Source organism: Trachypithecus francoisi, unplaced genomic scaffold (assembly GCF_009764315.1).
Source record: "Trachypithecus francoisi isolate TF-2019V2 unplaced genomic scaffold, Tfra_2.0 Lachesis_group4, whole genome shotgun sequence".
Taxonomy (NCBI): Eukaryota; Metazoa; Chordata; class Mammalia; order Primates; family Cercopithecidae; genus Trachypithecus; species Trachypithecus francoisi.
Genome location: NW_022681469.1, coordinates 51,831,387 through 51,857,766, shown reverse-complemented (window position 1 = coordinate 51,857,766; position 26,380 = coordinate 51,831,387). Strand labels below are relative to the sequence as shown.

The window sequence follows — 26,380 nt, the reverse complement described above, 5'->3', positions numbered from 1 at the left end:
TATAACACCAGATATCTTTTATTTTAATTTCTTTTGTTTACATTTATTTTTGTTACAAATGAATATGTCTAGAGTTTTTTTCCCAGCATTTAATTATACAGTATTTTCAACACCAGAAATGTTGAAAGGATACAATAGTACACGCCACCCCCCACCAAGAGTCGCCAATTGTTAACATTTGGCCATCCTTGCCTTATCTATATGCCTATCTACCTATACATATTTTGAAAGTAACTTACACATCACGATATGCTACCTCCTACCGAGTCAGCATTCAGCTCCTAACCAAAATATCATTATTATACTCAAGAAAATAATTCTCTTATGTCATCTTCTTGTGCTGTATTTTAGTGTATTATAACCAACATATTTTTAAAAAGGGACAGAATAAAAATAGCAGAGAGCACTGCATATAGAAAGGGTAAGTATAGTTTCAAGACACTTAAATATATGCTTAGGTGTTGTGAGTTTATGTACTGGACTATGATGTAGAATATATTTCTGACAGAAATGTTTATTTAACAGTAACAGGATCTACTTACAAACCAAGTGGACCAGGTGTTTTAGTCTGTTTGTACTGCTGTAACAAAATACCTGAGACTAGGTAATTTATAAACAATAAAAATGTATTTCTCACAGTTCTGGAGGCTGGGAAGTCCACGATCAAGGTGTCAGCAGATTTAGTGTCTCGTGAGGGCTCTCTGCTTCCGAGATGAGCACCTTGTCGCTCATATAGTGGAAGGGATGAACGCTGTGTCCTCACATGGCTCACGGGCAGCTCTCTGCAGACTCTAAGGGCAATATCACTCATTACAGTAAAGCCCTCACGGCTAAATCCCTTCCCAAAAGGCCCCATCTCTTAATATCACCACCTTGGGGTTTAAATTCCAACATATGAATTTTGAAGGAATACCTTCATTCAAAAAGCATAGCACCAAGGAAGGCTGAAAGCCTTTTTCAACGGGCATGGAGTGGCAGCCGAGGTTAGGGTCAGGCGCCCTTGAACAAAAGCCTTAAGTTTAGGAAACAATATACAGACTAGTTGCTTATTATAGAGCAGTTTAATACCCTAAGCATTCTTTTAGGAGTGAGCTGGAGGCAATTATCTTAGCAAAGAAGCTGTAGGGAGGGGGAGGGGCAGGTCTACCCAGCTCAAAGGATATCCACTGCAAAATTTTCCTTCTCAGAAAAGGAAGGCTGCAGGACCTGTCTAGATTAAAACGTTCCTTCTCAGATTGAGTACATATATTGCCAGGACTCAACAAGAGTATAATCTCCTTCAAGACAGGAACGGGACAATGTCTTCAATCAGCAACATTCTGCTTTTACAGTCTATTTCCCTCTTATTCTCTGAATCTGTCTACAGTCTATTTCCCTCTTATTCTCTGAATCTGTCTCTTGCCCAGTTTTTGATGGTGTTTGAAAAGCTGGCTGCCATAGCTTGATAAGGCATATATCTAACCAGGATATTTTACTGCCTTTTCCATTTCTGCTTATCAAACGTGTTAACATATAGTGGACACTATCTGGATTTTTTTTTTTTTTTTTTTTTTTAACTAACAATTCATTCATACTTCGTGGCATTTTGGCCATCATAGGTATCTCTGGCTTCATGGTCAATTGTTCTTGGTCTAGGTGTAATACTATTACACCTTAATTCTGATTGATTGTTCATCGACTGTTCATCTCCCCACCCCAAGTTAAGATTTGCTCATTGTTTTTGAATGTATCTTGCTGGATTATATTGTTTATGTGAATATATTTTGCTAGGTTTTGTTAAATGCTCTATTTGTTAACTGTTACTCTGAAATCTTACTTTTTCAAGGTGCTCCATAATAACTTATTTTTTTAGAACTCCCAAACATGGATTTAGAGTACAAGTAAAGCTCTTCACTGTCCTCTATATAAACCATACAATTCTCACATCTGTGCCCTTGCTTTTCTCTGTTTGATATGCCTTTTATTGCTCTCCTCCTCTTCAAATTTAATCCGTTCATCAAGGTTCAGCTTAAATCCCTCCATAAAGCCAACCTAACTACCCTCACTCCCACTACTTTATCTAAATGTAGTTAGCACTGTATTTCCTTTCAACACTTAGAACTATGTTATGTAGATCTTCACATTTCTTTTTTTATTTTGATTTTCGTTTATTTGTATACTGCACATTTGTTACAAGACAGAGATTTAAAAATGTTTACATAAAATTAAGATTTAATAACAGCAAATAACATCAATGGTAAGGTAACATTGTGTGCCCTGAAATTCCACAAATTCTTTACACGTATTAACTTATTTAAGAGTCACAACAACCTAACAAGATAGATACACTCCCATGTAATAGGGTATATATGATAAATCTGAGGCATATAATGTTAAGTTGCCAAAAGTTATATAACTAAGGGGTAGCCAAGATGAAATGTGGACCCAGAGAATGCAGCTCCTAAAATTGGATCTTCACATATTTCTATAAATTATATCCTGTAGGATCCTTGAAGTAGGAGTCATTATTTATATAGCTTTTGCCTTATGTAGTACTAGGCACTCAGTGGGATACAGTTGAATGAGCGTCAAGAGATGAAGGTTTTTGTCCTTACTTGGTACTCAGGAGTCTGTAACAGGTTATTGGGGAAGACAAGCTCTCTGATACCCCTCTTACTTTTCTCATAGCATAAACAGTAACTATGTAAATGGGAGGCTATCGAAACATCTTGGAGACCACTACCTTATACTTCACAGGTAGGAGATGGTCTTGCCAGTAAGGTAAAAAGGTGCACCTCAGTGCTTCAGACTGCCCATTACAGTAAGTTTTCACTTTTAACCTTAGGTCAGTACATAAGCTATATATAGCTTATATATAAGCAATATAAACCTTATGCTACACAAATAAATATTAACGGCAACTTTTTTATTTTTATGTTTTTTGAGACGGAGTCTGGCTCTGTCGCCCAGGCTGGAGTGCAGTGGCGTGATCTCAGCTCACTGCAAGCTCTGCCTCCCGGGTTCACGCCATTCTCCTGCCTCAGCCGCCTGAGTAGCTGGCACTACAGGCGCCCACCACCACACCTAGCTAATTTTTTGTATTTTTAGTAGAGACGGGGTTTCACCGTGTTAGCCAGGATGGTCTTGATCTCCTGACCTCGTGATCCGCCCGTCTCGGCCTCCCAAAGTGCTGGGATTACAGGCGTGAGCCACCACGCCCGGCCTAATGGCAACTCTTGATAAAGAAATTGTGACTGGTTACAGCACTCTGGTAGCTGAAAAGAGATACTAGAGGGCAGTAATAAGACGTAAGTAAAGAAATTAATTTATCACACTGCTACTTCATTGGTAATTCAAGGCAACCACAATTAAGGGGGTAAACACACACCACAGATGCTAAAGCAATGCCTGAAAGTAACAGACACCAAATCAAATCAAACAAATGTTTAACATTTTATCAGATCTAAAATAAGTACATCTTCTCTCAGTAAATTTTCATAACTTGATGCATCATAAAATGCCAACAAAACTTCTGACGTACAGGTTAAATTATATAAAATACAATAGGAACACTCTTAATTCTAATTATTTAAATATTAGCATCAGCAGACATTAATAATACTATTCTGAACCTGGATCTGCATGAATCTGAACGTTAGCCGTTAGCTGATAGGCTAAGTATGATAGAACAAAAAAAAACCAAAGCCAGTGCTAGTGATGAGCATCTGTAGTCCCAGCTACTCCAGAGGCTGAGGCATAAGGATCCCTTGAAACCAGGAGTCCAAGGATGCAGTGAGCTATGATTGTGCCATTGTACTCCAGTTTGGGCCGCCCCATCTCTAAAAAAAATTGTTTTGGTATAAAAAAGAAGTACTTTCTAGGTGAAAACTTTAAAAAAAAAACCAAAAAAACCCAAATTGGTGAAAAAAGCCTGACTCCATCAGCACTGTATTTAGAAAAATAGGGAAGTATGGGAAAAACGTTAGGCAAGCCCCAATGTCCAAAACAATAATCCCAGAAACTGAAAGCATCTTGAAAACCACTTAGCAATACAGAACTTTACATTTAAAAAAAGCAGGGATAATTTTGATTCACAAATATCCTTAGTTGTGAATGTACCTAAAAACTTGTTTATAAAGCTGCATATAAATAGTGGAACAATCTTTTACAAGATCTCAGGAAAATAATCACCAAATAACATGGTGCACTTAAATCGCAGTGATCATCACAGTATGATTCACAGGTAACACCGTACAACTACAAAGATATAACACATTGCTACACATACTTTATTTGCAATTCAGTACCATGAAAACATTTCTCTAAGAGGTCAATGTAATAATCTTTTATTGATATAGGAACTCTGGCACTGAAAGCTTGAATAACCCAAGGTAATGATGTCGTCACCAAGGGACAACGAGAATAGAACCCAAATCCCTTGACTCCCAAGCTTGCGTTTTCCCTTAATTGAGCTCCTTTCTATTCATCCAAGAGCATCAAGTGTAAAACGTGGGAGAAAGGAGTGGACACAAATGAGCCAAGTCCGCGAGGTGGAGACTGCACTGAAGGTCCTAGGAATCGCCCCTTGGCACTTTCCTTTTGTTTTGGCTGACGAAGATGAAAGCAGCAGCAACCACAAACTCCTGGGACGAAGAACTGGAACTAGGTACTGCCTCCTGCGGTAACTCTCTTCCTCATTTTAGGCCTTTTCTTTTTAACCTCTCCTTCCGGCCAAGCCTTCGCGCTCTCTCGGTTTCTATCCGCTCCCTTTAGCTCCACTCTGCACATTCCTGCTAGGTGTCCCCGTGAGAGGAGGCAGCTGCGCCGCACTGGCTCTCCACCCTCCATCAGACCCTGGCGCCCAGTCCTCAGGTGTTCAAGAGGTTCGTGGCGTCACAAGCGCTCTCCCTAGAAAGTGAGTGGCAGTCAAGCATTATAAATGTGTTTCAACGGTTAAGAGACTTAAGAGATGGGAACCGGGGCATATACCAAGTCACCTCTGCGTGGGTTTAGGTAGCTGGTCACGACAAAGCAAAATTTAGACAATAAGCGTTGAGACTTTCCTTTTAGCTGCCAGTTTGACAGCTCCGCCATCCCCTGAGCAACCTCCCACTGGAGGACGCTTGCCAACGAGCATATGTTTACACTTTTCCTACACCAGGCGGAGGACCCAAGCGCTCGCTGACCCCGGGGGATTCCAAACCGTTACTCCGCCCGCCGGGGTGGGGCCAGCGCAACCGCCAGGCCTGCGCAGCCGGGTGGCTCCGGGGCCCCCGCGCACTACAAGTCCCAGAAGGCAGCTCTCCGCGGGGGCGGGCAGTCGCTTTATCTGCCTCAGGCTCATTTTTACCACTGCTCTCCCCTTCCCTGGTCCTCCGGGTGTCCTTTCCACAGTTAAAGGCTACTTTCTCTTGAAGCACATGAGGAGAAGCCTTAGCAACCTCGATACCGAAGTTCTTCGCGCGCTCGCTCTTTCTGCCTCTGCTCGAACTATGCCTGCGTCCCTCACAGGAGTTGGGTAGTGGAGGCGAGAGAGGGAAGTCTTTGCAGGCCAAAACTCGGACAACCTGTTCGGACTTCCGCCTCCCGGCCTCCGGAAGGCAGTGCGCACGCGCTCGCTGCGACTCCGGCGCGGTTGACTTCCGCTCCCACTGTGCTCTGCGAGCCGAATCATGGATCACACTGGTAAGGAGGCGGAGGCAGTGGGGGTCCCGGTTCCATGCCCCCTTGGCCGGCCTGGGGCTGGTCGCCCAGCAGGCAAAAGGGATTACGCTCGCCCCACAACACTAGGGTGTGGCAGTGAGAAGAAATCTCACATATGCCTTCCTGTGCCTGGCAGGGGCCTGCCGTTTCCTGGCCTACCCTCTGGTGTGGTACCTACCTCCTCCGTGCCGGCAACAACCGCTCCTTCTCTCGTTCTGAGCTCCCAACCCGGACCGGTGGGCAATGTAGGCCTTTGGGAAGGGAGAGCGCCTGCTCTGTTTTATTCAGCCCAGCTGCTCTGGCCTACGTTATGGAGACTGGCGGGTAGATTGCGGTCTCCGAATCGCGGAATCCTCTTTACGCTGGGAGTGGACGGGCGAGAGTGGGTTGGAGACTTCCTGCTGTCTCAGTCAGCTTTGGGCGGGTGCTGCAGTGGTCACCTCCTGTCGTCTGTCCGATCCTTTATGGACTAGAGAGGTGAAAGAAGGGCATCTGATAGAGTTTTTGGAATCCAACTCGGAGTAGTTTTTCTACCTAAACCAAAAGCATGCCCCCGCGCTTCGGCTGAGGTCCGTACTCATCATTTGAGGGTATTTACAAAGAGGAGCTTAAAATCAAGGCATTCTCATACTTTTCTCCAAGTAAGAGCAGCTCCACCCTTTGTTATGTATTTTCTGGCTTTTGCTTCTTTGTGGTTCTCGGATATCGAATGCGTGCTCTTGGAGTTAACATGTGTCCCATACATTTACAGCGACCATATCACAAATAAAGAAAAAAAGGCTTTTTCTTGAGTATTGAGTTGTCCTCAGTCATCAGATATCTGCTTGATTATGTAATTAGGTGTGTATGTTTATTTATTTAGTGTATGTTTATGCCAGATACAGATATCTGTAGGTCGGGTGAGGGAAGATGGAATGGTAAACGAGACGGACCAGGTCCATGATAGAACTTCTGTTTTACGGAGGAACACAGACAATACCTTCTTCTTTTTTTTTTTTAATTTTTTTTAATGTTTGCGAATTATAAGTATTTTGAAGAAAATAAACCAGTGCTGTGGAGAGATTCATAGGGGGAAATTTCAGAGAGAGTTGTTAGGAATGGTCTTTGTGGAAGCTAAGATCTGATGGGTGAGAAGATCCCAACCCTGGGAAAAAAGCAAGAGGAAAAGCATTTCCAGGAAGTGCAAAGGCACGGAGGTAGGAAGATGTAGTGAAGTCAGCTGCAGCCTAGTGATAACCAAAGGGTAAGAGTCCTGAAGTGAGATTGGAAAGGAGGGCAGCAGGCACATCATTCAGGTCATTGAAAGCCATGGTAAACGTTTGAATTTTAAGTGAATATGAAGCCATTGAACAGAAGTAAAGGAGGAACACAATCTCTTTAAATATATGTAATAGGCTGTTCTATGGAGAATGGTGTAAGAGAGGGAAGTAAGAATGATGGAAATTAGCTGATTGCAGTAGACGGGAAGGGAAGGTTGGTTTGGTGAAAATGAAGGAAAATGGGTAACTTCAGTAAATACTTTGGTGGTGTTTGAACGAACGTGAGAGAAAGGAGAAATACCTAGGTTTTTGGTTTGAGCAACTAGGTAGTGTCCATTATTGAATTGAGGAAAACTTGGGGCAGGTTTAGTCTTTTTTTGTAGAGGTGAGATGGGAATTTGGGAACAAGTGTTTGGTCTTGGACTACTAGTGTGAGATAACTATTGAGACAGGAGAGATGCCAAGTGGAGATGAGAGGAAAGATCTGCACTGAAAATACATATTTGGAAGTTAGTACCTTTATTTATAGCTGGTATTTTAAAGCATGAGGACAGATGAGACCGCTTAAGAAGGGTGTGTTCAGAGGAGAAGCCGGCCTAGCACCAGGCTGTAAAGAATTCCAGTGTTTGGGAATTTATATAGAGTTGAAACTGCGATTTTGATGGTAGAATAGCAAATATTCGACTTTTGGAAAATAATTCTTTTTTGAGCCCACTACTGGAATTGTGAGTCAAGTTCCTGCCATAGTTTGGAGGCTATTATGTTAGGAAGTCGTAATAGGGGTGGGTGTAAAGCGTGTTCATTATCTTAATCCTTGAAGGTTAGAGATTGCCTAAGGAAGTAAAACTCATCCTAACATGAAAATACGAATGAGCCGACCACTTAAAAAAGTAGTTCCCGCTCAGATGTCCCTTCTGCTTAACACTAGATTCTTACCTATTTTATTTTTTTAATGAATCAGTCTCTTTGATGTTTAGTATCAGAAGACACTATCAAATACTATGCATTGATTGTGAAATAAAATCATAAACCTTGCAGAAGATTCTGGTTTTCATGAAATTCATAAATATGAATTTGATAATTGTTTAAATCACAAAGCCTTTGACAAATGAGGAAATGCCACTTAGCTAGATAATTGAAGAATCATGACAGGATAGGTATCTCAAAAGAATAATTTTAATATTAAAGGATTAAGAGTTCCTTGGGGAAACTGATGAAACCCTTGAACATTATGCAAAAATGACCCATTTTATGGTCATACTGACGTTCAAATGTAAAAATGAAGGTGTTCTAATAGAATCTTGCCAGAAAAATTACTCCAAGAGGCTCCCAATTAACACTAGATTTATTCTTTGGTCATTCTAAGAATTAGCACTTCTGTAACTGTATCCCAGATTTTGTAAAAGATCCCAGATTTTGTAAAATATTTGTTGGTTCTTTTTATTCAAGATAAAAATCCCCAGTCTTTTTAAAACTATATAATATGGAAGTGTTGTGCCTTTTTAAAGTGAATTTGTCTAAAGTGGCCAGTAGTCCTTAGTCATTTTCTATGTAATATCTAAGAAATTTTTGTTGTTAAGAACTTTATAATCTGTTACTGTATTCAAAAGGAAATAGTGCTTTATGTTCTGATTCTTAATTTAAAAACAACAAAAAGCAAAAAAGTCACAAAAAAAACCAGAATGTTAACCACTATTAAATGCTATACCTTATGAATTTCAATCTGTGAAGCAAAGTGAGAAGGGCCAGCCAGCTCTTGAAAGTGGTAGGCTATGCAAGCAACAGTAGAGACCTCAAATGTTCAGGATGGTGTGAAAAGGACTTGTGATGAAGTGTTGGTATTTTCATTATTCACAAAGGTAAAACGATTAAACCATTTTGATATTTGAATGTTTAATATTTGAGGGACAGCATTGAACTGATTATATGTCTACAACGACTTGCTTTTTAGTTGATTGGAATGTCAGGAATACTTTTTGAGCAAGAAAAAAAGTCATTCATGTTTCTTTTGGCTAGTGCATTGCTTGTAATTACTTTTAGTACATAAGCAACTACAATGAAAGCAGATCAAATACATTAATCAGCTCGTGAGTCTATTTAGTGAAGCGGTGAAAGCTAATCAAGTTGGGTTTACCCCAATTCAAGATTCTAGCTAACCATGTAATTCTGCCCTCCCCTTTGTTTTAGGATTAGCTGTTATAAGAGTAGTAAGTAGACTGAAAGATAATTAAAATAATTGTTAAGGACCCATTTTTAATTTTGTTTGATATATTGTTCAGAAAAAGTACAAATGAATGTGAACTTAGTGTGTGTCTGTAATCCTAGTAGCCTTGGAGGCCATTAGTACTAGCTTACTACTTCCAAATTTGGCTTTGCTGAATTTAATGTGGACGGTTTGGCTATCTGTCTTGACTGTAATATTTTCTGCAGGGGCAGTTATACAACCTTGTTCAATAACTTGTCATGTTTAAAACACTACAAATTAAATAATATGTTATTTGTATTTCCTATTTTAAGAATTTTCCTTTTTGTCTTTAGTAGGTCAAGTTAAGTATTTTCTGTATTATATCTTTTCATCTACTTGAAAAAAGGTAACTGTTAAGCTTTAGATGGGGTCAGTTCTATGAAATAATACTCCTGTTACTCATGGGACAAGAATTAATTCTATAGACAATAACAAGCAAAGACTCCAGGGACTAGAAGGTGACAGTTGTTTAGACCTAGTTGTAGTACAGGAACTTTGCATCCTCTTCAATTATAATTTTCCATTACAGGGCCGACTAAGAACTCAGTCATATGTTATAGCACAAATATATTATTGCATGTTTTTACTACTAAATGGTATAATGATTTTTACTGTAATTCTGAATGATATTTATAACTCTCTTACACTTAAGGAATAATCACGTTTCTTAACTTCATTTTCAAATGCATTATTTAATTTTGCCTTCATCAGTGTTAGTAAGTTCAGTTTACTAAATTTATTGTCTGCATGCTTGATGATCAGGCATGGGGATAGGGATGGTTTTCTTTTTTTCTCCTTAGTCTTTTTCTTTAAAAAAAAATCTCTTGTAGTTCAAGACAATGGTTCTTGGGTTCATGAATGGTTTCATGTTTCTGTAAACTTCTCTGAAATTATATGAAAAATTTTGTTCACTTTTCTAGGGAGAGGTCCTATAACTTTTATCAGTTTCCTAAAGGATTCCATATCTCAAAAAGGGTTAAAAAGCATTGCCTTAAGTGTTGATTCAAAATAAATAAAATTAGCAGTTAAACTTAATGTAATATTGAAAATCAGAACCCAGATCTTTATTTTTTTTTATTTTTATTTTTTGAGACGGGGTCTCGCTCTGTCGCCCAGACTGGAGTGCGATGGCCGATCTCAGCTCACTGCAAGCTCCGCCTCCCGGGTTTACGCCATTCTCCTGCCTCAGTCTCCTGAGTAGCTGGGACTACAGGCGCCCACCACCTCGCCCGGCTAGTTTTTTGTATTTTTAGTAGAGACGAGGTTTCACCGTGTTAGCCAGGATGGTCTCGATCTCCTGACCTCGTGATCCGCCCGTCTCGGCCTCCCAAAGTGCTGGGATTACAGGCTTGAGGCACCGCGCCCAGCCCAGAACCCAGATCTTTAAACTTGATAATGTTAGGTATGTTGTTTTAATACCTGTGGCAGAATAATCTTTGAAAAGAAAAACTAAAAGAAATTACAACTTTTTTTCCCCTAACATAGACAATGAGTTACAAGGCACTAATAGTTCCGGATCCTTGGGTGGTCTTGATGTTCGCAGACGAATTCCTATAAAGCTGATCTCCAAACAAGCAAACAAAGCAAAACCTGCACCGCGAACTCAAAGGACTATAAACAGGATGCCTGCAAAGGCTCCACCTGGTGATGAAGGTAATTTGTTTAACTAATAGGTCCAACACTTTCTGTTTTATCTGATTGCTCCAGATAGTCTGTGTGATCTTATAGCTACCTCTTTTTTATCTTACATATTCTATTTATTCTTCAACCTTCTTGTTTGACTTCTCATTGTAGCACATTGTATTTTTATTTCCCTTTATAAATGTTTTTGATTTGATTCCTTTTGTTGTTGAAAGGAATACTGCCCATTGTTTAATAATCTCAACAGTATTGCAGAAAGCATAACATGAAAGTAAAATCCTTCTATCCAAAGATAATCCCTGTTGACTTTTTTATACAAAAGTACTGATTTTTTATGTGTAGTTGCCATTTTTTCATGTATGCATTAAGATTTTTTTCTTATCAGTACATGCAGATATACCTCATTTAAAAAAACAGGTTTGGGTATTTTTAGATATACCATAATTTAACAGTTTTTCCAGTTTTTTTCTGTTACAAAAAATGTTGCACCAAATATTCTTGGACATAGCATTTTGTAGAATTTGTACTTTGCACAGATTTGGCCTTTTTTTTTTTTTAATTCCAAAGATTTTAAAACTACAAATTTGGATATTTTAAAACTTGATAGATACTGTGGATTTTAGAGTTTGATAAGTACTGTCAAATTGCTCTTCAAAAAAGGTATGTTAGTTTTTACTCCCATACACCAAGAGTGAGTACTAGAAATCTTTTAAAATTTTTGTTTTGATGTAAATTTCTTTTAATTATGAAAGAGCGAATATTTTTTCATAGTATTGGTCATTCTTGTTTAGATCCTTTCTTCTGAGTTCTTTGTAAATTAATAGGATTTTTGGCCGGGCGCGGTGGCTCAAGCCTGTAATCCCAGCACTTTGGGAAGCTGAGACGGGCGGATCATGAGGTCAGGAGATCGAGACCATCCTGGCTAACACAGTGAAACCCCATCTCTACTAAAAAAATACAAAAAACTAGCAGGGCGAGGTGGCGGGCGCCTGTAGTCCCAGCTACTTGGGAGGCTGAGGCAGGAGAATGGCGTGAACCCGGGAGGCGGAGCTTGTAGTGAGCTGAGATCCAGCCACTGCACTCCAGCCAGGGCAACAGAGCGAGACTCCCTCTCAACAACAACAACAAAAAAATTAATAGGATTTTTGTTATATGTTATGTATGTATGTATGTGTGTGTGTATATACATATATTTATCTATCTATCTATCTATCTATCTATATATATTTTTTGAGATTGGGTCTTACTCTCTTGCCTGGACTGGAGTGCAGTGGTGGAATCATGGCTCGATATTCCAGGCTCAAGTGATCTTTCCACCTCAGTCTCCTGAGTAGCTGGGACTAGAGGTGCGCCCCACCTGCTTGGCTAATTTTTTATATTTAATTTATGTAGTGACGGGGTCTTGCTATGTTGCCCAGGCTGGTTTTGAACCCTGGGCTCAACAGTCCTCTCACCTTAGCCTCCCAAGGTGCCGGGATTACAGGCATGAGCCACTGTGCCTGGCCTATGTTGTATATATTCTTCACTTGTCTTTTAATTTTGTATACAAAATATTTATTGCAGAGAATCTTGAAGATTCTATGTAGTCAGGTATCCAGTCTTTGCTTTTATGACTTCTGGGTTTTGTGACATTTTTTGAAAGGCCTTCCCCTATTTCACCAGTATAAAAGAGTTTTTCCATCTTACCCTTGATTACAGGTTAGCAAACTATGTCTGTGGGCTAAATGTAACCCTGTTTTTATAAACAATTTTATTGGAACACAGCTGTGCTCATTCATTAAGTATTATCTATGGGAGCTTTCACACTATAATGGTAGGGTTGAGTTAATTGTGATTGAGACCGTATGGTCCACAAAGCCTAAATATTTACTATTTAGCCTTTCACAGAAAAAGTTCACTGATACTGCTTGAGAACATTTATGGATATGTATTTGGTTATTAAGGGGAAAAAAGGTGGCGTCTGGCTTTTTTTTTCCCAAAACGTTGTCCCAACTCTTTTCCTTGCTGAATAGGAATTTTATTGTTATCATACGTATGTTAAAGCAGCAGTCCCCAATCTTCTTGGCACAAGGACTGGTTTCATGGAAGATAGTTTTTCCACAGATGGAGAGTGATGGCAGGGTGCGGGGAGTGATTTTGGGATGCAACTGTTGCGTTAGATTCTTTTAAGGAGCACCAACCTAGATCCCTCTCTTGCACAATTCACAATAGGGTTTGCATTCCTATGAGAATCTAATGCAGCTGCTGATCTGACGGGAGGTGGAGGCAGAGGTCAAGTGGCAATGCTTCCTAGCCCTCCACTCACCTCCTGCTGTGTGGCCACGTTCCTAACAAGCCAAGGGTACTGGTCCAAGGTCTGGGAGTTGGGGACCCCTGTATTGAAAGTATTTTTTTGTATTTCTAGACTTTCTATTCTATTCCAGCAATTTGTCTGTATTTATTTTGTAGAATCAAGCTGCTTTAGTTAAAACATACGTTATGGTTTCTTTTATTGTAGGGTTTCTCTCCCATCTAAACAAGTATATTTGAAGTCAAATTGTTATAAATCGTGTTAGTAATAACCTAGGGCTGCTGTTGCACTACCTCTAAATTAGGGTCAGTCCTGCGTTGGCTTTTTTAAAAAAACTAATTTTTTAAAACAACATGGTAGTGTACAAATGCATTCTTTAATAGATCAAACAATAGTTTCTGAACAATAGTTCAGAAAAGCCAAAATCCTTTTCCCCCTTTCCCTCTCGGAATTTGGAGTAAAAGAAATTTTTTTTTTTGATTGTTGTTTTCCTAGGCATCCATCAAAATGTGGAGTTTGGGGTGCCAGTGTGGTATCTCTACAAATATATATAGTTTAATGATGGGAGTACAGGTGGAACTACTCTGAAAAATGATAATGTGCTTCTAATTTCCTTGGCTGTTATCTCAGTAATTTTCTGGGTTTGCAAAATTGAGTTTCCTTATTTTGAATTTTAGATCACACCAGCTTTTCTAAGGTGTAAATGGATGATATAGGAGCCTAGGAACTCTCAGGTGTAGCTTATCAGAGCACCCTGACTTTGGATTATACATTCGTATTGGCAGTAATTAAATAGCAGTACACTGAAGTGTCTATCAGCTTCAAAAAATTCTTGCATCACTATTTGTGTGTTAATGTGAGTGTGTCTCTGTGTGTGTGTGTCTATGTCTGTGTATAGGTGCTGTAATTTAGTCACATGGGTAAAGTTAAAACTTGTGTGCTTGGCTACTCTGTTTACCAGTTCTAGGGCCAAAAGAGTCGTGAGAAGCCTGGCTCCTTGGAGGGATATATTTGTCTGCTCAGCTTTACTTTAGGTAATTGGATTCTACCTGGAATTCCCATCAGCCTATTGATTGGTTTTTTGTTCTTTTGTAGGAGATGAGAAGATTGCCATCAACTTTTTAATTAGGCCAGAGAAATTGAGCCCATTTGATCTTCATATATCTTAAGTTTATTGATATTGATAAATACATTGTAGGAAAGGATACATAAGATATGATATGGCTGCTGTTTGGGTAATTAATCAGGGAGTGGTTTTAATTGACAGGATGAAATATGAATATGTTAAAGTATTTAAATTACTCATTTTAGGGCTAAAGAAGAAGATAACTTGTTTGCTAATAAAATGCATAGAATGCTTTATGTTTTCATTATACTCTTGGCAATAAAATCAGTCTCATGGCATACCATTTTTGTAGCTAGACTAGAATAAATGGTGATCAGTATCTTAAACATTTGTGCAACAAGCATGATAATCAGTAGTCAGTAACATTTTTCATTAGAAATAGTTTCATGAATTGATAAGAGCATTTGAATGGAGTCAAGAGATCTGAGGTCTGTTCCTGGCTTTGCCACTTTTCTTCTATATGTCAAGTTGTTATGCGTCTCCATATAGTAATATTCTCAATAATGAAGTGAAAGAGTTGGACTAGATCACCAAGATCACTTCTAACTGATGTTTTAAACTAATCTTGATTGTCTTATTCTTAGAAAAGCTTTGAAAGGCATCAGATGGGCTTTTTAGTGAAAAGATCTATTTTGCCATGTATATGTACTTCCAAAATGAAATTTGAGATTTGGAAAGTTAATGGGCAATACTTTTTTTTTTTTCTCAGAAGGATTTGATTATAATGAAGAAGAACGGTATGACTGTAAAGGTGGTGAGCTGTTTGGAAATCAGCGAAGGTTTCCTGGACACCTTTTTTGGGACTTTCAGGTATAATTAAAAATGAAAAATTGTATTAGAACAATAAAATATTTTAAGTATTAAATAGTTAAAATGTTTTATTAGAGTAATGCACAATACATAAAAAATGTTATGAACTTGTTATAACTGATTTTCAGTACATACAAATCATTTGTTAATACTCTATTTTCAAGAATAATTTGAAGTACTTTTCAGGAAAATCAATAACTATTAACACTAAGAAGAAAAACGAATGGTATCACAGCTAATGGTGGGGAATACATGGAGATTATACCAAGAAGCTTTTATTTCTAATTGTTTTAACAACTTTTATAAAACACTGACCAATTCATTGTGTAGATAGAATCTTTAGAATTGTGTGAGAAGGTAATTTTAATTATATCATTTCAACAGATAAACATCTTAGGTGAAAAGGATGATACACCAGTTCATTTCTGTGACAAGTGTGGATTGCCTATTAAAATCTATGGGCGAATGGTAAGTATAATTAAATACTGCTTTTGTCAGTAAGCATTTGCATAGAGGTGGGGTTCTGAAATTTAACTAGATAGGTTTATCATTGTTTCATGACTAAGTTTGCGACATTTTAAATAAGTATGAAATGACTAAGGGAAGTATTGGAATACTATGAATTTAATATGATTATCTTGACAAATTGTTGAATTCTTGTAAAATATTAAATAAAACTGAAAAATTTTTTTTTTTTTTTTTTTTTGTTGAGACGGAGTCTCGCTCTGTCGCCCAGGCTGGAGTGCAGTGGCCGGATCTCAGCTCACTGCAAGCTCCGCCTCCCGGGTTTACGCCATTCTCCTGCCTCAGCCTCCCGAGTAGCTGGGACTACAGGCGCCCGCCATCTCGCCCGGCTAATTTTTTGTATTTTTTTAGTAGAGACGGGGTTTCACCGTGTTAGCCAGGATGGTCTCGATCTCCTGACCTCATGATCCGCCCGTCTCGGCCTCCCAAAGTGCTGGGATTACAGGCTTGAGCCACCGCGCCCGGCCAAAACTGAAAAAATTATTTCTGAAAACTAATTTCTTTGGAGTGTTTGATACCAGTTAGTTTACAGTTATTCTAGTTTATTAAGGAAAAATTTTTTTCTTATGCATTAGAACTGCATTAATAATATTTATAATTTCTTTTTTTCCTGAGGCTCAGAGAGGCTTAATAATAATTATTATTTCTGAAAATTGAATTCTAATCATTAAAAAAATTTTCCAATCCTAACTGTAATTTTATAGTAATTTTCACATTTCTTCCCTCCAAAAAAGATAGTTTTGCATTTGCGTTTAGAAAAAAAATTGAATTCAATAACATACCTGTGATGGTAGATGGTGTGGATTATGCACTGTTGCTTTGCTGTACATCATAGTAAAGAAATAGTAACAGGCTGTGAATTTAAAAATGTGGTTCTAACATCATTTTACTGTATCCTTCTGATTGATTTTTAGATTTTTATTAGTTGATTAACTTAAAACGACCAGAGGAAGATGCTGCTTATATTAAACATAGGACATACTTGTTATTTTTTACTGCATTCAAATAGTTTCAGGAGAAACAAGATTTAAAAAAAAACACAATTAAAGTGTTCTTCAGGAGGTTTTGACCTGCAGAGGTCTGGGTGTGGTGGCTCACACGTATAATCCCACAGCTTCAGGAGGCTGAGGTGTGAGGATTGCTAAAGGCCAGGAGTTTGGTACCAGCCTGGACAACTTAGCGAGACCCCGTCTCTACAATAAAATAACATAGCCTGGTGTGGTGGCACACACCTATGTTCCTAGCTATTCTGAAGGCTGAGGTGGGAACATTAGCCAGGAGTTCGAGGTTACAGTGAGCTGTGATCACACCACTGGACTCCATCCTGGGCAACAGAGCAAGATCTGTTTCTTTTAAAAAAAAAAAAAAAAAAAAGGAAAAAAACGTCTGGGTACCATGGGTGAAATTTATAGGGTTTACACCTCCAGAAAGTGTAAGCAAATACATATGTGTATATTATTGGAAAAGGGGCCATAGTTTTTGTGATGTTCTGAAAAGGTTTTGTGATTGAAAAAGGTTATTATAATTAGTACTTAATAAATATTCATTTTAACAGGTATTCTCAAGTGTCTTCTAAGCCGCCTTATGTATAGGTCACTATATATATGTTTTTTTAGAAATATCTAAAGTTCTAATATGCTTAACTGTAATATGTCTTTGTTTACAGATTCCATGCAAGCATGTTTTTTGCTATGACTGTGCTATTTTACATGAAAAAAAGGGAGATAAGATGTGTCCAGGGTAAGATAAGATTATCATTACCTTTTTTAAATAATAAAGTTTTAGTGCAATGATTCGTAAGTTGGATTAAAGGTTAGGGAGTGATATAAATCAGGCAGGAGATCAAAATACAGACGTGGCTAATCTTTTTCTGTGAGCCCAGCTTGCCTAGTGTTTCTCTTTAATATAGGGCGAGGTAAACACTGTCAGTCAACTCAAATTGGTCGGAATGAAATCTGTTTGCCATTATAGAAGTATTACTATAAACCAAAAACAGTTACTCTTGATGGGACATTAAAGAAGTATTAAGATATAGTGAGAGCAAAGACTCCAGAATTAGAATTCCTGGGTTCGAATCCTTGTTCTGCTATTTATTAGCTGTTTTACTGTCATAGACTATTCTTATTGATAAAATGAGGCTGATAGTAGTACCTACTTCCTTGTGGTATTTTTAGGATTCAATGAGATTTTATATATAAAACATATATACACACATACACATATATAGTAGCTGGCATATAGTAAGCACTATATATATAAGCTCTTGCTACTTTCAAATCTGATTATTATATCTGGAGTATATCTTAGAACACCATCATTATATAGTCTCAAACAAGTTATAAAAAGCTAGGTCCATTTTGGGATAGTCTTGAAGAAAACAGAATAAGAATTTTTATATCAGTTCAGAACTCTTGATAAGGAAGGCTTAAGAAAGAATGAGAGGTACTTGCTTGGAATAGCCATAGGCTTCTTAGATCACTTATAACCTGTGCTTAAAGCTACACCAAGATTTGTGGTATTGATTGATAACAAAGCTGTGGACACTTGTCAGCAATGATTCCCTTTTATGGTATAGGAAAATTTGACGTCACCAGGAGAGAGAGGGGTGATTTATTGACAGCTCAGTGACAACTAATTCTCTTGGCATGTTTTTATTAGCATTTTAAAGTAACAGATTATAAAATTTGTTCTATTGAGTTTAAAACATTTCGTTTATAGAATTATAATTCAGAAGAGTTAAAACACTAGAAATACATATCACTTGTTTTTTGGGTGTTTTCTCAGGCCTAAGTTTTCAACATGGTATACCTTCATTTTAAGTTACATAGTAAATTTGATTGCTTCATTGGGATAAAGGATTTCAGATGTGATGAAACATTATTTAGAGGACTTTTAAAGGTCTCTTGTTTAAGTATTAAAAGGAAATTAAAAGGTACTTATTGTTTAAAGAAATTAGTTCTCAAGGTACTAAATGTAACTAATGTACTGAATATACTAATGTGCTAACCTTACTAATGGACTAAGTGTAACAAAGTGCTAAATGTCACACCTCACTTCTGTGGTCCTTAGCAATTTTAGGACAGAAGCCTATCTGTATTAACAGACCCACATCAGGAAGTGAAGAAATGACAATCAGAGTTAAACAGTATGTATTACTGTTTTTAAGCACCACCCAAGAGAAAGTGCCTCTCGTCTTGTTAAGGTCGAGATAGTTCAGAGTTTACAGTGAACTAGAAGCAAAAAACAAGTGTGCCAGGTGGCCACTAAAGGGAAGCATAATAACATCAATAAGGAGTGCCAGTCTTATAGTAAGGATGGAAAGATAGACAACTCAAAATCAAGAGTATAGAGCCATTTAGTTTAGTGCCAAATGACCTGACACACATATTCAATGACAATTGCTTATATATGTATACACACATATATTTTTATATAGTGCTTAATTGGAGATTAAATAAATACTGTCACTTTCATTGTTTCATTTGATATTAAATATATTCTTTTAAGTAATATGAAATAGATGTAAGAACATTGTGAAGTAGGTAGATACTTTAACTTCATTGTACAAATGAAGAAACAAACTCAAAAATGGTTCAGTGACTTCAAATTACTGAGCCAATACCAGATCCAAGATCTTCAGATTCCTATTTCAGTCCTCTTTCCCCACTGTGTCAAGAAAACTGTAATGGCAAGTATGGATTAAATATGGTAAGTGAAAAATAGTTACAATTTTGACCCTGAGTTTTTAAGAAAATGTTAAGTTAAATTTAGTGCTCACAAATTAGAAAGGTAGGGAAGTGTAAATTTGCCTGACAATTCAGAAAAAACCCTTCCTTAAAGGACTTTTAATAGTCCAGGCTTGGATTGAAATAGTTTATATTTAATGTTAAGAACCGTAATGATGAGGCTGATGTTACTTCTTGTTGTAGTCCTTGCAGTGTCTTCTACTTACTGTTTTCTACTTACTGTTTTCCACTGTTTGCTCAACAAACAGTTATCACTCAATAATACCATACAAGTTTGAATTCCATGATTGTAAGTAATCAACCCTTTGGTTTTTTTCTTGCTGGGTTTTTTGGCAAATGAATGCAAAACATAGAATTGTTTGAGAAAATTAGATAAATTCTAGGCCTCGGGAAGAATGAGGTCTCTTCTTCAAACATACTGTTTGATATTAGGAGTTCTGAAGATGACAGAAATGCCTATGCTTAATGGCTAATAGACAACAAAGTAGGGAAGATTAAAGGTTCACGTAGAATAACTGTAACTTCTAATTGTGGACTTTTGCTATGTTTTATGTAACAGTCAAATTTTTAAAAGAGGCATATTTTTGAAAATTACATAATTTTTTATATTCTCTTTTAGTAAATCACATTTTTTCCCCTTCTGATTTAGCTGTAGTGATCCTGTGCAGCGAATTGAGCAGTGTACACGAGGTTCTCTCTTCATGTGTAGCATTGTTCAAGGGTGCAAGAGAACGTATTTGTCTCAGAGAGACTTACAGGCTCATATCAACCATCGCCATATGAGAGCTGGAAAACCTGTTACCCGTGCTTCACTTGAAAATGTTCATCCTCCTATTGCCCCACCACCAACTGAAATCCCTGAGCGTTTTATAATGCCACCAGACAAGCACCATATGAGCCATATTCCGCCAAAGCAGCACATCATGATGCCACCACCTCCTTTGCAACATGTGCCGCATGAGCACTATAATCAGCCACATGAAGATATTCGTGCTCCTCCAGCAGAATTGTCCATGGCTCCACCTCCACCTCGATCGGTCAGTCAGGAAACCTTTCGTATTTCAACAAGAAAACACAGCAATTTAATAACCGTCCCTATTCAGGATGACTCAAATTCAGGTGCTAGAGAACCACCACCTCCTGCCCCAGCACCTGCTCACCATCATCCTGAATATCAGGGTCAACCAGTGGTATCGCACCCTCATCATATTATGCCTCCACAGCAACATTATGCACCACCCCCACCTCCTCCACCACCAATAAGCCATCCAATGCCACATCCTCCCCAGGCTGCAGGTACTCCTCACTTGGTATATAGCCAAGCTCCACCTCCACCAATGACCTCTGCTCCACCACCAATAACCCCTCCCCCTGGACATATTATTGCCCAGATGCCACCTTATATGAATCATCCTCCTCCAGGACCTCCCCCACCTCAACATGGTGGTCCACCTGTAACTGCACCCCCTCCTCACCATTATAATCCTAACTCATTACCCCAGTTCACTGAAGATCAAGGAACTCTGAGCCCTCCATTTACACAACCAGGGGGAATGAGTCCTGGTATATGGCCTGCACCAAGAGGGCCACCACCTCCTCCACGATTGCAGGGTCCGCCTTCTCAAACCCCACTTCCTGGACCACATCATCCAGATCAGACGAGATATAGACCGTATTACCAATGATAATAGTATTTTGAACTGAAGATATGAGGAGGAAAAAAACTATGTATAGTCAATCTTTTAATTAAGCTTTGACTGTTTTGGGAAGGAAGAGTACCTCTTACCGAGGTAGTATAAAACACATAGGGTCTTGTTTCTTAAAATGGTTTTAAATCTTGACCTTAAGATTGATTTCAAGTACCATACTGTAGTACAGATAAGTGGCTCAGTTGAGCACAGCTATATTTTAACATCTTTGTTCCCCTAGTTTAGTAAATTGACCCAGAGGTGACCATTTGTAAAAAATTTGAAAAAATTTTTCATTGTTTTACTTCAAAAGTATTGTTTTGTTAAACCCAACGTTTAGTTTTTCTTGTGATACATTTTGTTAACCTGTGTAAAAGGATTAAATTTCAATAAGGTTGTAAAAGTGCTATTTTTATGTGAATTTAAGTGCAGCCACATACTGTTTTTTAAACCATATGTTTTACCACTAATTTCCCAAAGTTATAATAAAATCCTAAAAGCAAAAATCTAGAATTTGCTGTAAGGCAGACTGTTAAATGATAGAGAGTTATTTCACATTTTAGGCACTGAAATGTTGAGGTTTTGAGGTATAGTAAGTATACAATGCACTTCACTTGGATGCCTTTTCATTTTTAGGCAGCCTCAGGAGCACCAAAATACATTGGAATTCTAGTACTAAGATATATTTGTTTGTAATGTTAAAAGGCATTACTAATTATTTGGAAAGAGATGGCCAAAGTAATCAACTCTACAGGCTTCAAGCTGGTGGGGGGATGCTGTTACTCATTAATGCTTTTTTACTGAATGGTCGGAATCACATATGCACCACACATACTGACCTTAAGTAACATTATTTTGTAGAACTGTTTAAACGGTGTTATTTAGATGAAATGTGTTCTGTTTTGTTCATTGTCTTAAACTGAATAGGGCTGAATAGGCTTTACGTAATTCTTCATTTCATGATAGAGTTTGATGCTGTGTTTAAGTGGGTTCTTGTTTATTATAGGATTTTCAACTGCAGTTTGAATGCCATGGAGGAATTTGAATAATGTATTAATGAAGGACATATTCTTGTAATCACAAATTTGCATTTGCTCAGGTTTCATTGCTGTGTGATAGAGTTTTTCCTCTAACTTGAAATTTAAAAACTTTTATTTCCTATTCCTTTTGTCGGTAAAGCAGTCTGAATTTGGAACATTTTAGCATGGAGTCAACAGTGAAGACTACCAGATAATTTTGTATTGGAGAAGAGGAAAGTAACAGCTAAATTGTGGATTTCAGTGCTTTACATGGTGCCTTTAGAGTCAGCTTTTACATTATAGGGGCTTGTTATAGTTCAGCTAAGATGACCACTTAACAGTTTATACAGAACTCATGTGTATAAATCAATGTTCTTAGGATATTATTTATATCCTTTGAATAAATCCCTGTGAAGTTTTTCCTCCCCACTAAAATGGTGCATAATAAAACATGAAATGTGTAGTATGCAGATATCATTTATTAGATAGTTTGTAGTATATACATTTAGAACATACTTCTTTTGACAAAGCGTGAACTGATTGCTAATTTACCATTTTATTCTGTCAGGTACAGGTGAAACAAATTCTCATCTTGAATGATCAGATGCAAAATCATTTCTGAACCCTAGGAGCAGAAGTTAGAAATAACAAAATGGCCATTTCAACCTTGACTGGCCAAAAATAACTAATAAACTTTTTTGTTTTAAGTCAGGCAAATGATTTTCTACACTTCACAGTTTGAAAGTCCAGTGTTAATGCAATATTTCTAGTGAGAAATGCTTGTTATTAAAAGCATGGGAGTGAAATGGTGTGAAATGTTGGTGGTGAGTGCTTCTATCATATTACTGTAGGTACTTGGACTGGTGCAAACTTGATTCCTTTTCATGCCCCTGTTTAGGAGCTATTAAAATGTTACTGTTAAAAATCCAAACCATTTCTTTGTTCCATGTAATAAGAAAATAGCCAAAATCACTTTAGAGCTTCTCAACTATTTATGAAGAGCTGTCCTGCTTTTATTGAAAGTCACTAGAGTTGAATGTGGTAAGCAACCACTTAGCCTATGTATTGGATGAGAAAATTAGTATCATAAAATTTTGAATTAAGAGAACTCTTGTAGAGTTTTAAAAAAATGATTTATTTTCAATTAGGTTTAAGAAATCTATGTTATGCAGGGAGGCATATCAGATGAATGTTGTAGTAGACAAAAGTTTTAAATCGTGTTAGACTTGAATTCATCAATTGTTTGAATGAGGGTGGGTGGGTAGAAGGATAACAAAATTACTGTTAGTGCTTCTTTCCTTACGGAAAAAGATGTGAATGCCAGCCTTATTTCAGGGAAGCCTTTGAAGCTATGATGGACATAAATCTAAAGTAAATGTATGTATGTTTCATTATATTGCTCTTAAGACTACTGAGGTGGCAGTTTAATTCTTAAAAACAATAAAATGGAAGCATAAATACTATTTTGCCTAGATGAATTTTTATGTATTGGCACATTTGGAAGAATGCAGAATTTTCCATGTTTATGTTGATAACTTTCTACAGTATAATTAAGTTCACTTCTAAAAGATTAAAACCATCAAGTTGAATGTTACATTTCTTCAGTGGCATGTTTATTCAGCATATACAGTATTTGGGGAAATATCTGTTGCAAAGACTATAAGAAACTATATTCATTTTGCCCTGTAAAAACTACTTGCTCAAAATTATCATGTAAATACTAATTAGATACCACTGAAATGTAAATGGAAGAGATATTTGAACATATCTTTTAAACTCAATAAGAGGCTGTATGAAGTATACAGAACTGCCGAAGGCTTTGTTCTGACCAATATATTGGAAAAGTATCTTTTGTAATCTTTTTTGGAAAACTCTACAGTTCCATCTTCCATAAAGTTTTTGAAAATGAGTACATTATGAGTACATGAAAAAAGTGCATGAGTACTCAGATATTTCTTCATTAGATTACCCGTCAAATTAGTATGTTGATGTTAAACATGTGTAAACATGCTATATTCCGATTGAAGTGGACTTACTCTTCATACTATATAAACATACTATATTCTGATTGAAGTGGACTTACTCTTCATACTAATATAAACATACCATATTCTGATTGAAGTGAACTTACTCTTCATACTAGTATAAACATATTCTGATTGAAGTGAACTTTTCTTCACTGGTTTGTAATTTGCTAAATTATGGCCTAGAAACCAATCAGCTTACTTAATATGGTATATGTGCAATCAAAGCAATATCAGATATACTAGGCTTAACGAGAAGTGGAGATAAACCAGGGAAAATACTTGGCAGTGATGCTAATAAAACCTAATTTGGATTTTTAAACGTCTTAACGCTTTAGTGCTTAATTTTCCCACATCCCCATCTTTAAAATTTTTGAATTTTTTGGCACTGTAGAAGCACAGGATTGAAACAATAGTAAGTCATGGGTTTAGTTCTCACAATTGGATAGAACCTCTTTAAAAAAAAATCTACTCACTTAATGTTAAAACTTTTTTTTTTTTTTTTTTTTGGTAAAAGGATTATTCTGGCTGTGTGATAAGACCAAGGAGGCTAAGATGGAAGCAGAGGGACCAGTCAGAAGGGTGTTTTAATAATTGACACAAGAGATGATGGTGGTAACATTACAGGTATCAAGAATTGGGAAGTGGGTGACTTGTGGAAGGATATATGTAAAGATACATTTATATGAATTATTGATTTATAAAGTTAAACACCACTTATGTATGTTAGATGTGGGTGTATGATAATGAACAAAATAGATGGTCTCTGCCTTTTAGGAGCTTACATTCTAACTTACCTAGGAATTATTCTTGATAGTCCTTACATTTTCTTCAATAATTTTCCTTATATTCGAAGTATTGTGGCCAGGAAATAAATCTTAATGTTTAAAATACATTACTGAAATACATGCAAAACCATGAGAGAGAAATGTATTTAATTCTGAACATTAGTATTTCCTACCTGCTTTTCTGGATATAATTGTACAATGCTAAATTAGTGACTTTGGAACAAATCTGTGGAATGCACCTATAATTATTCCTTAGTTTAGTCCTTATCTTATAATCAGTTTTTAGTTAGGTCTTAATTTCTTTTGGGAGGTGATGTTTTCTAATAATTAAAAGCCTGAGTTGTATAGAGTTAGACTGTCCAGACAGATTTCTGGCTTTACCACCTGTGACTATCTAATTTAGACTAGTTACTTGCTTTTGAGTCTTCCTTTACTTTGCTTTTTTAAAAAGTAGGGGAAATCATAATACCGACATTATTGGGGCTATTTTGAGAGTTAAATGACTATATTTTAAAAGGAGAGTCAATAGGATTTCCTGGTGGATTTTTTGGCTTGATCAGCTTAAGAGAAATAGAGTTGTCATTAACTGAGGTAGAAAAGATGCTGATAGAGAGACTAGGGGAAGATGAACAGGTCAGCTGTGACATGTTGAAATCCAGATGAAGATACTAGAAACGTGAATTAAATATCCCTCTTTTATATTCTTGTTCATGCAGTGTAGGGTCAGCCATTTAAAATATTTCATTTACATTTCTAAGTGGTAAGTTCCTGTGTTTAGATAAAAATATGTATCAAATGCTTAAATAACTTACACAATAATTTTAAAGATAAACTGCTCAACATGTATTATTTTCACCCTTTCTGAATTTCTGTAATGTATTTGTCTCTTCACAAGTTGTTCTGTCTCCCAGTTGCATCCTTTCCCCTCCAATCTTGCTCTGGTTTATATAAGTTTATTTTTATGTTCCAACATGGTCTCTTGACCTCTTCCTAAATTAGGGATCAGATTTTGGTACTAGTTAATTTCCAATATGTGCTCTGAGGCAGCCAAGTAGAAGCTCAGCCCCATGTATTCCCATTACTAGAAGTGTACCCAACCTTAGTGGCCTACAAGAAAAAAACATTTAACGATAAGGATAAGTAAAACTCTGAGGTGTTAAGGTTAAATGTACTGTGTTGTGGGCACAAGAATTGGAGTGCTTGTGCTTGTTTCTTGAGTTGTTGTTTGGTTTGGTTTGATTTGGTTTGATTTGGTTGGCAAGAAGAATGCAGAGGGCACCTTTGCTTGGGAAAATGGAGACCTCAACGACAATCCTATATATAAGGCATTTGCCTCAACTTCAGACCAAATGATTGAGTAAATAGGCTCCTGTTTTCAATTTCGACTTCCTGCCCTCTTTAGAGGAGAAGTTCTTAACCCAAGATTTGTGGGGCATTTTATATGTAAAGTGTGTGTGTGTGTTTTCCCCCAAAGTCCATAGGGTGTATGAGACTCTATAAGGTGTCGACTCAAAAAGTTAAACACTTAATAAAGAGT

The 26,380-nt window shown here is 37.2% G+C and overlaps 1 protein-coding gene and 1 long non-coding RNA gene across 5 annotated transcripts; one reads left to right on the top strand and one right to left on the bottom strand.

Annotated features, from left to right (window-relative positions):
- Nucleotides 1-3,413: 3,413 nt before the first annotated feature.
- On the bottom strand, nucleotides 3,414-6,070 carry LOC117073583. The gene is made up of 2 exons (XR_004433280.1): nucleotides 5,861-6,070; nucleotides 3,414-4,887 (listed from the first exon to the last, which is right to left on the bottom strand). It is a non-coding gene; the product is annotated as an uncharacterized LOC117073583 (long non-coding RNA).
- Nucleotides 4,886-23,494, top strand: CBLL1 (Cbl proto-oncogene like 1). 4 transcript variants are annotated; one of them, XM_033194636.1, is made up of 6 exons: nucleotides 4,886-5,664; nucleotides 10,672-10,839; nucleotides 14,956-15,053; nucleotides 15,438-15,521; nucleotides 17,245-17,318; nucleotides 19,974-23,494. In XM_033194636.1, exons 1-6 carry the CDS (start codon nucleotides 5,652-5,654, stop codon nucleotides 21,007-21,009), a joined length of 1,473 nt encoding a protein of 490 aa, XP_033050527.1. In that variant the 5' UTR covers nucleotides 4,886-5,651; the 3' UTR covers nucleotides 21,010-23,494. The 4 variants fall into 4 exon arrangements, with proteins under 4 accessions (XP_033050527.1, XP_033050526.1, XP_033050529.1 ...); XM_033194635.1 differs by having other exon boundaries at nucleotides 14,953-15,053; XM_033194638.1 differs by lacking the exon at nucleotides 4,886-5,664 and adding an exon at nucleotides 6,085-6,251 and having other exon boundaries at nucleotides 14,953-15,053.
- The last annotated feature ends 2,886 nt before the right edge of the window (nucleotides 23,495-26,380 follow it).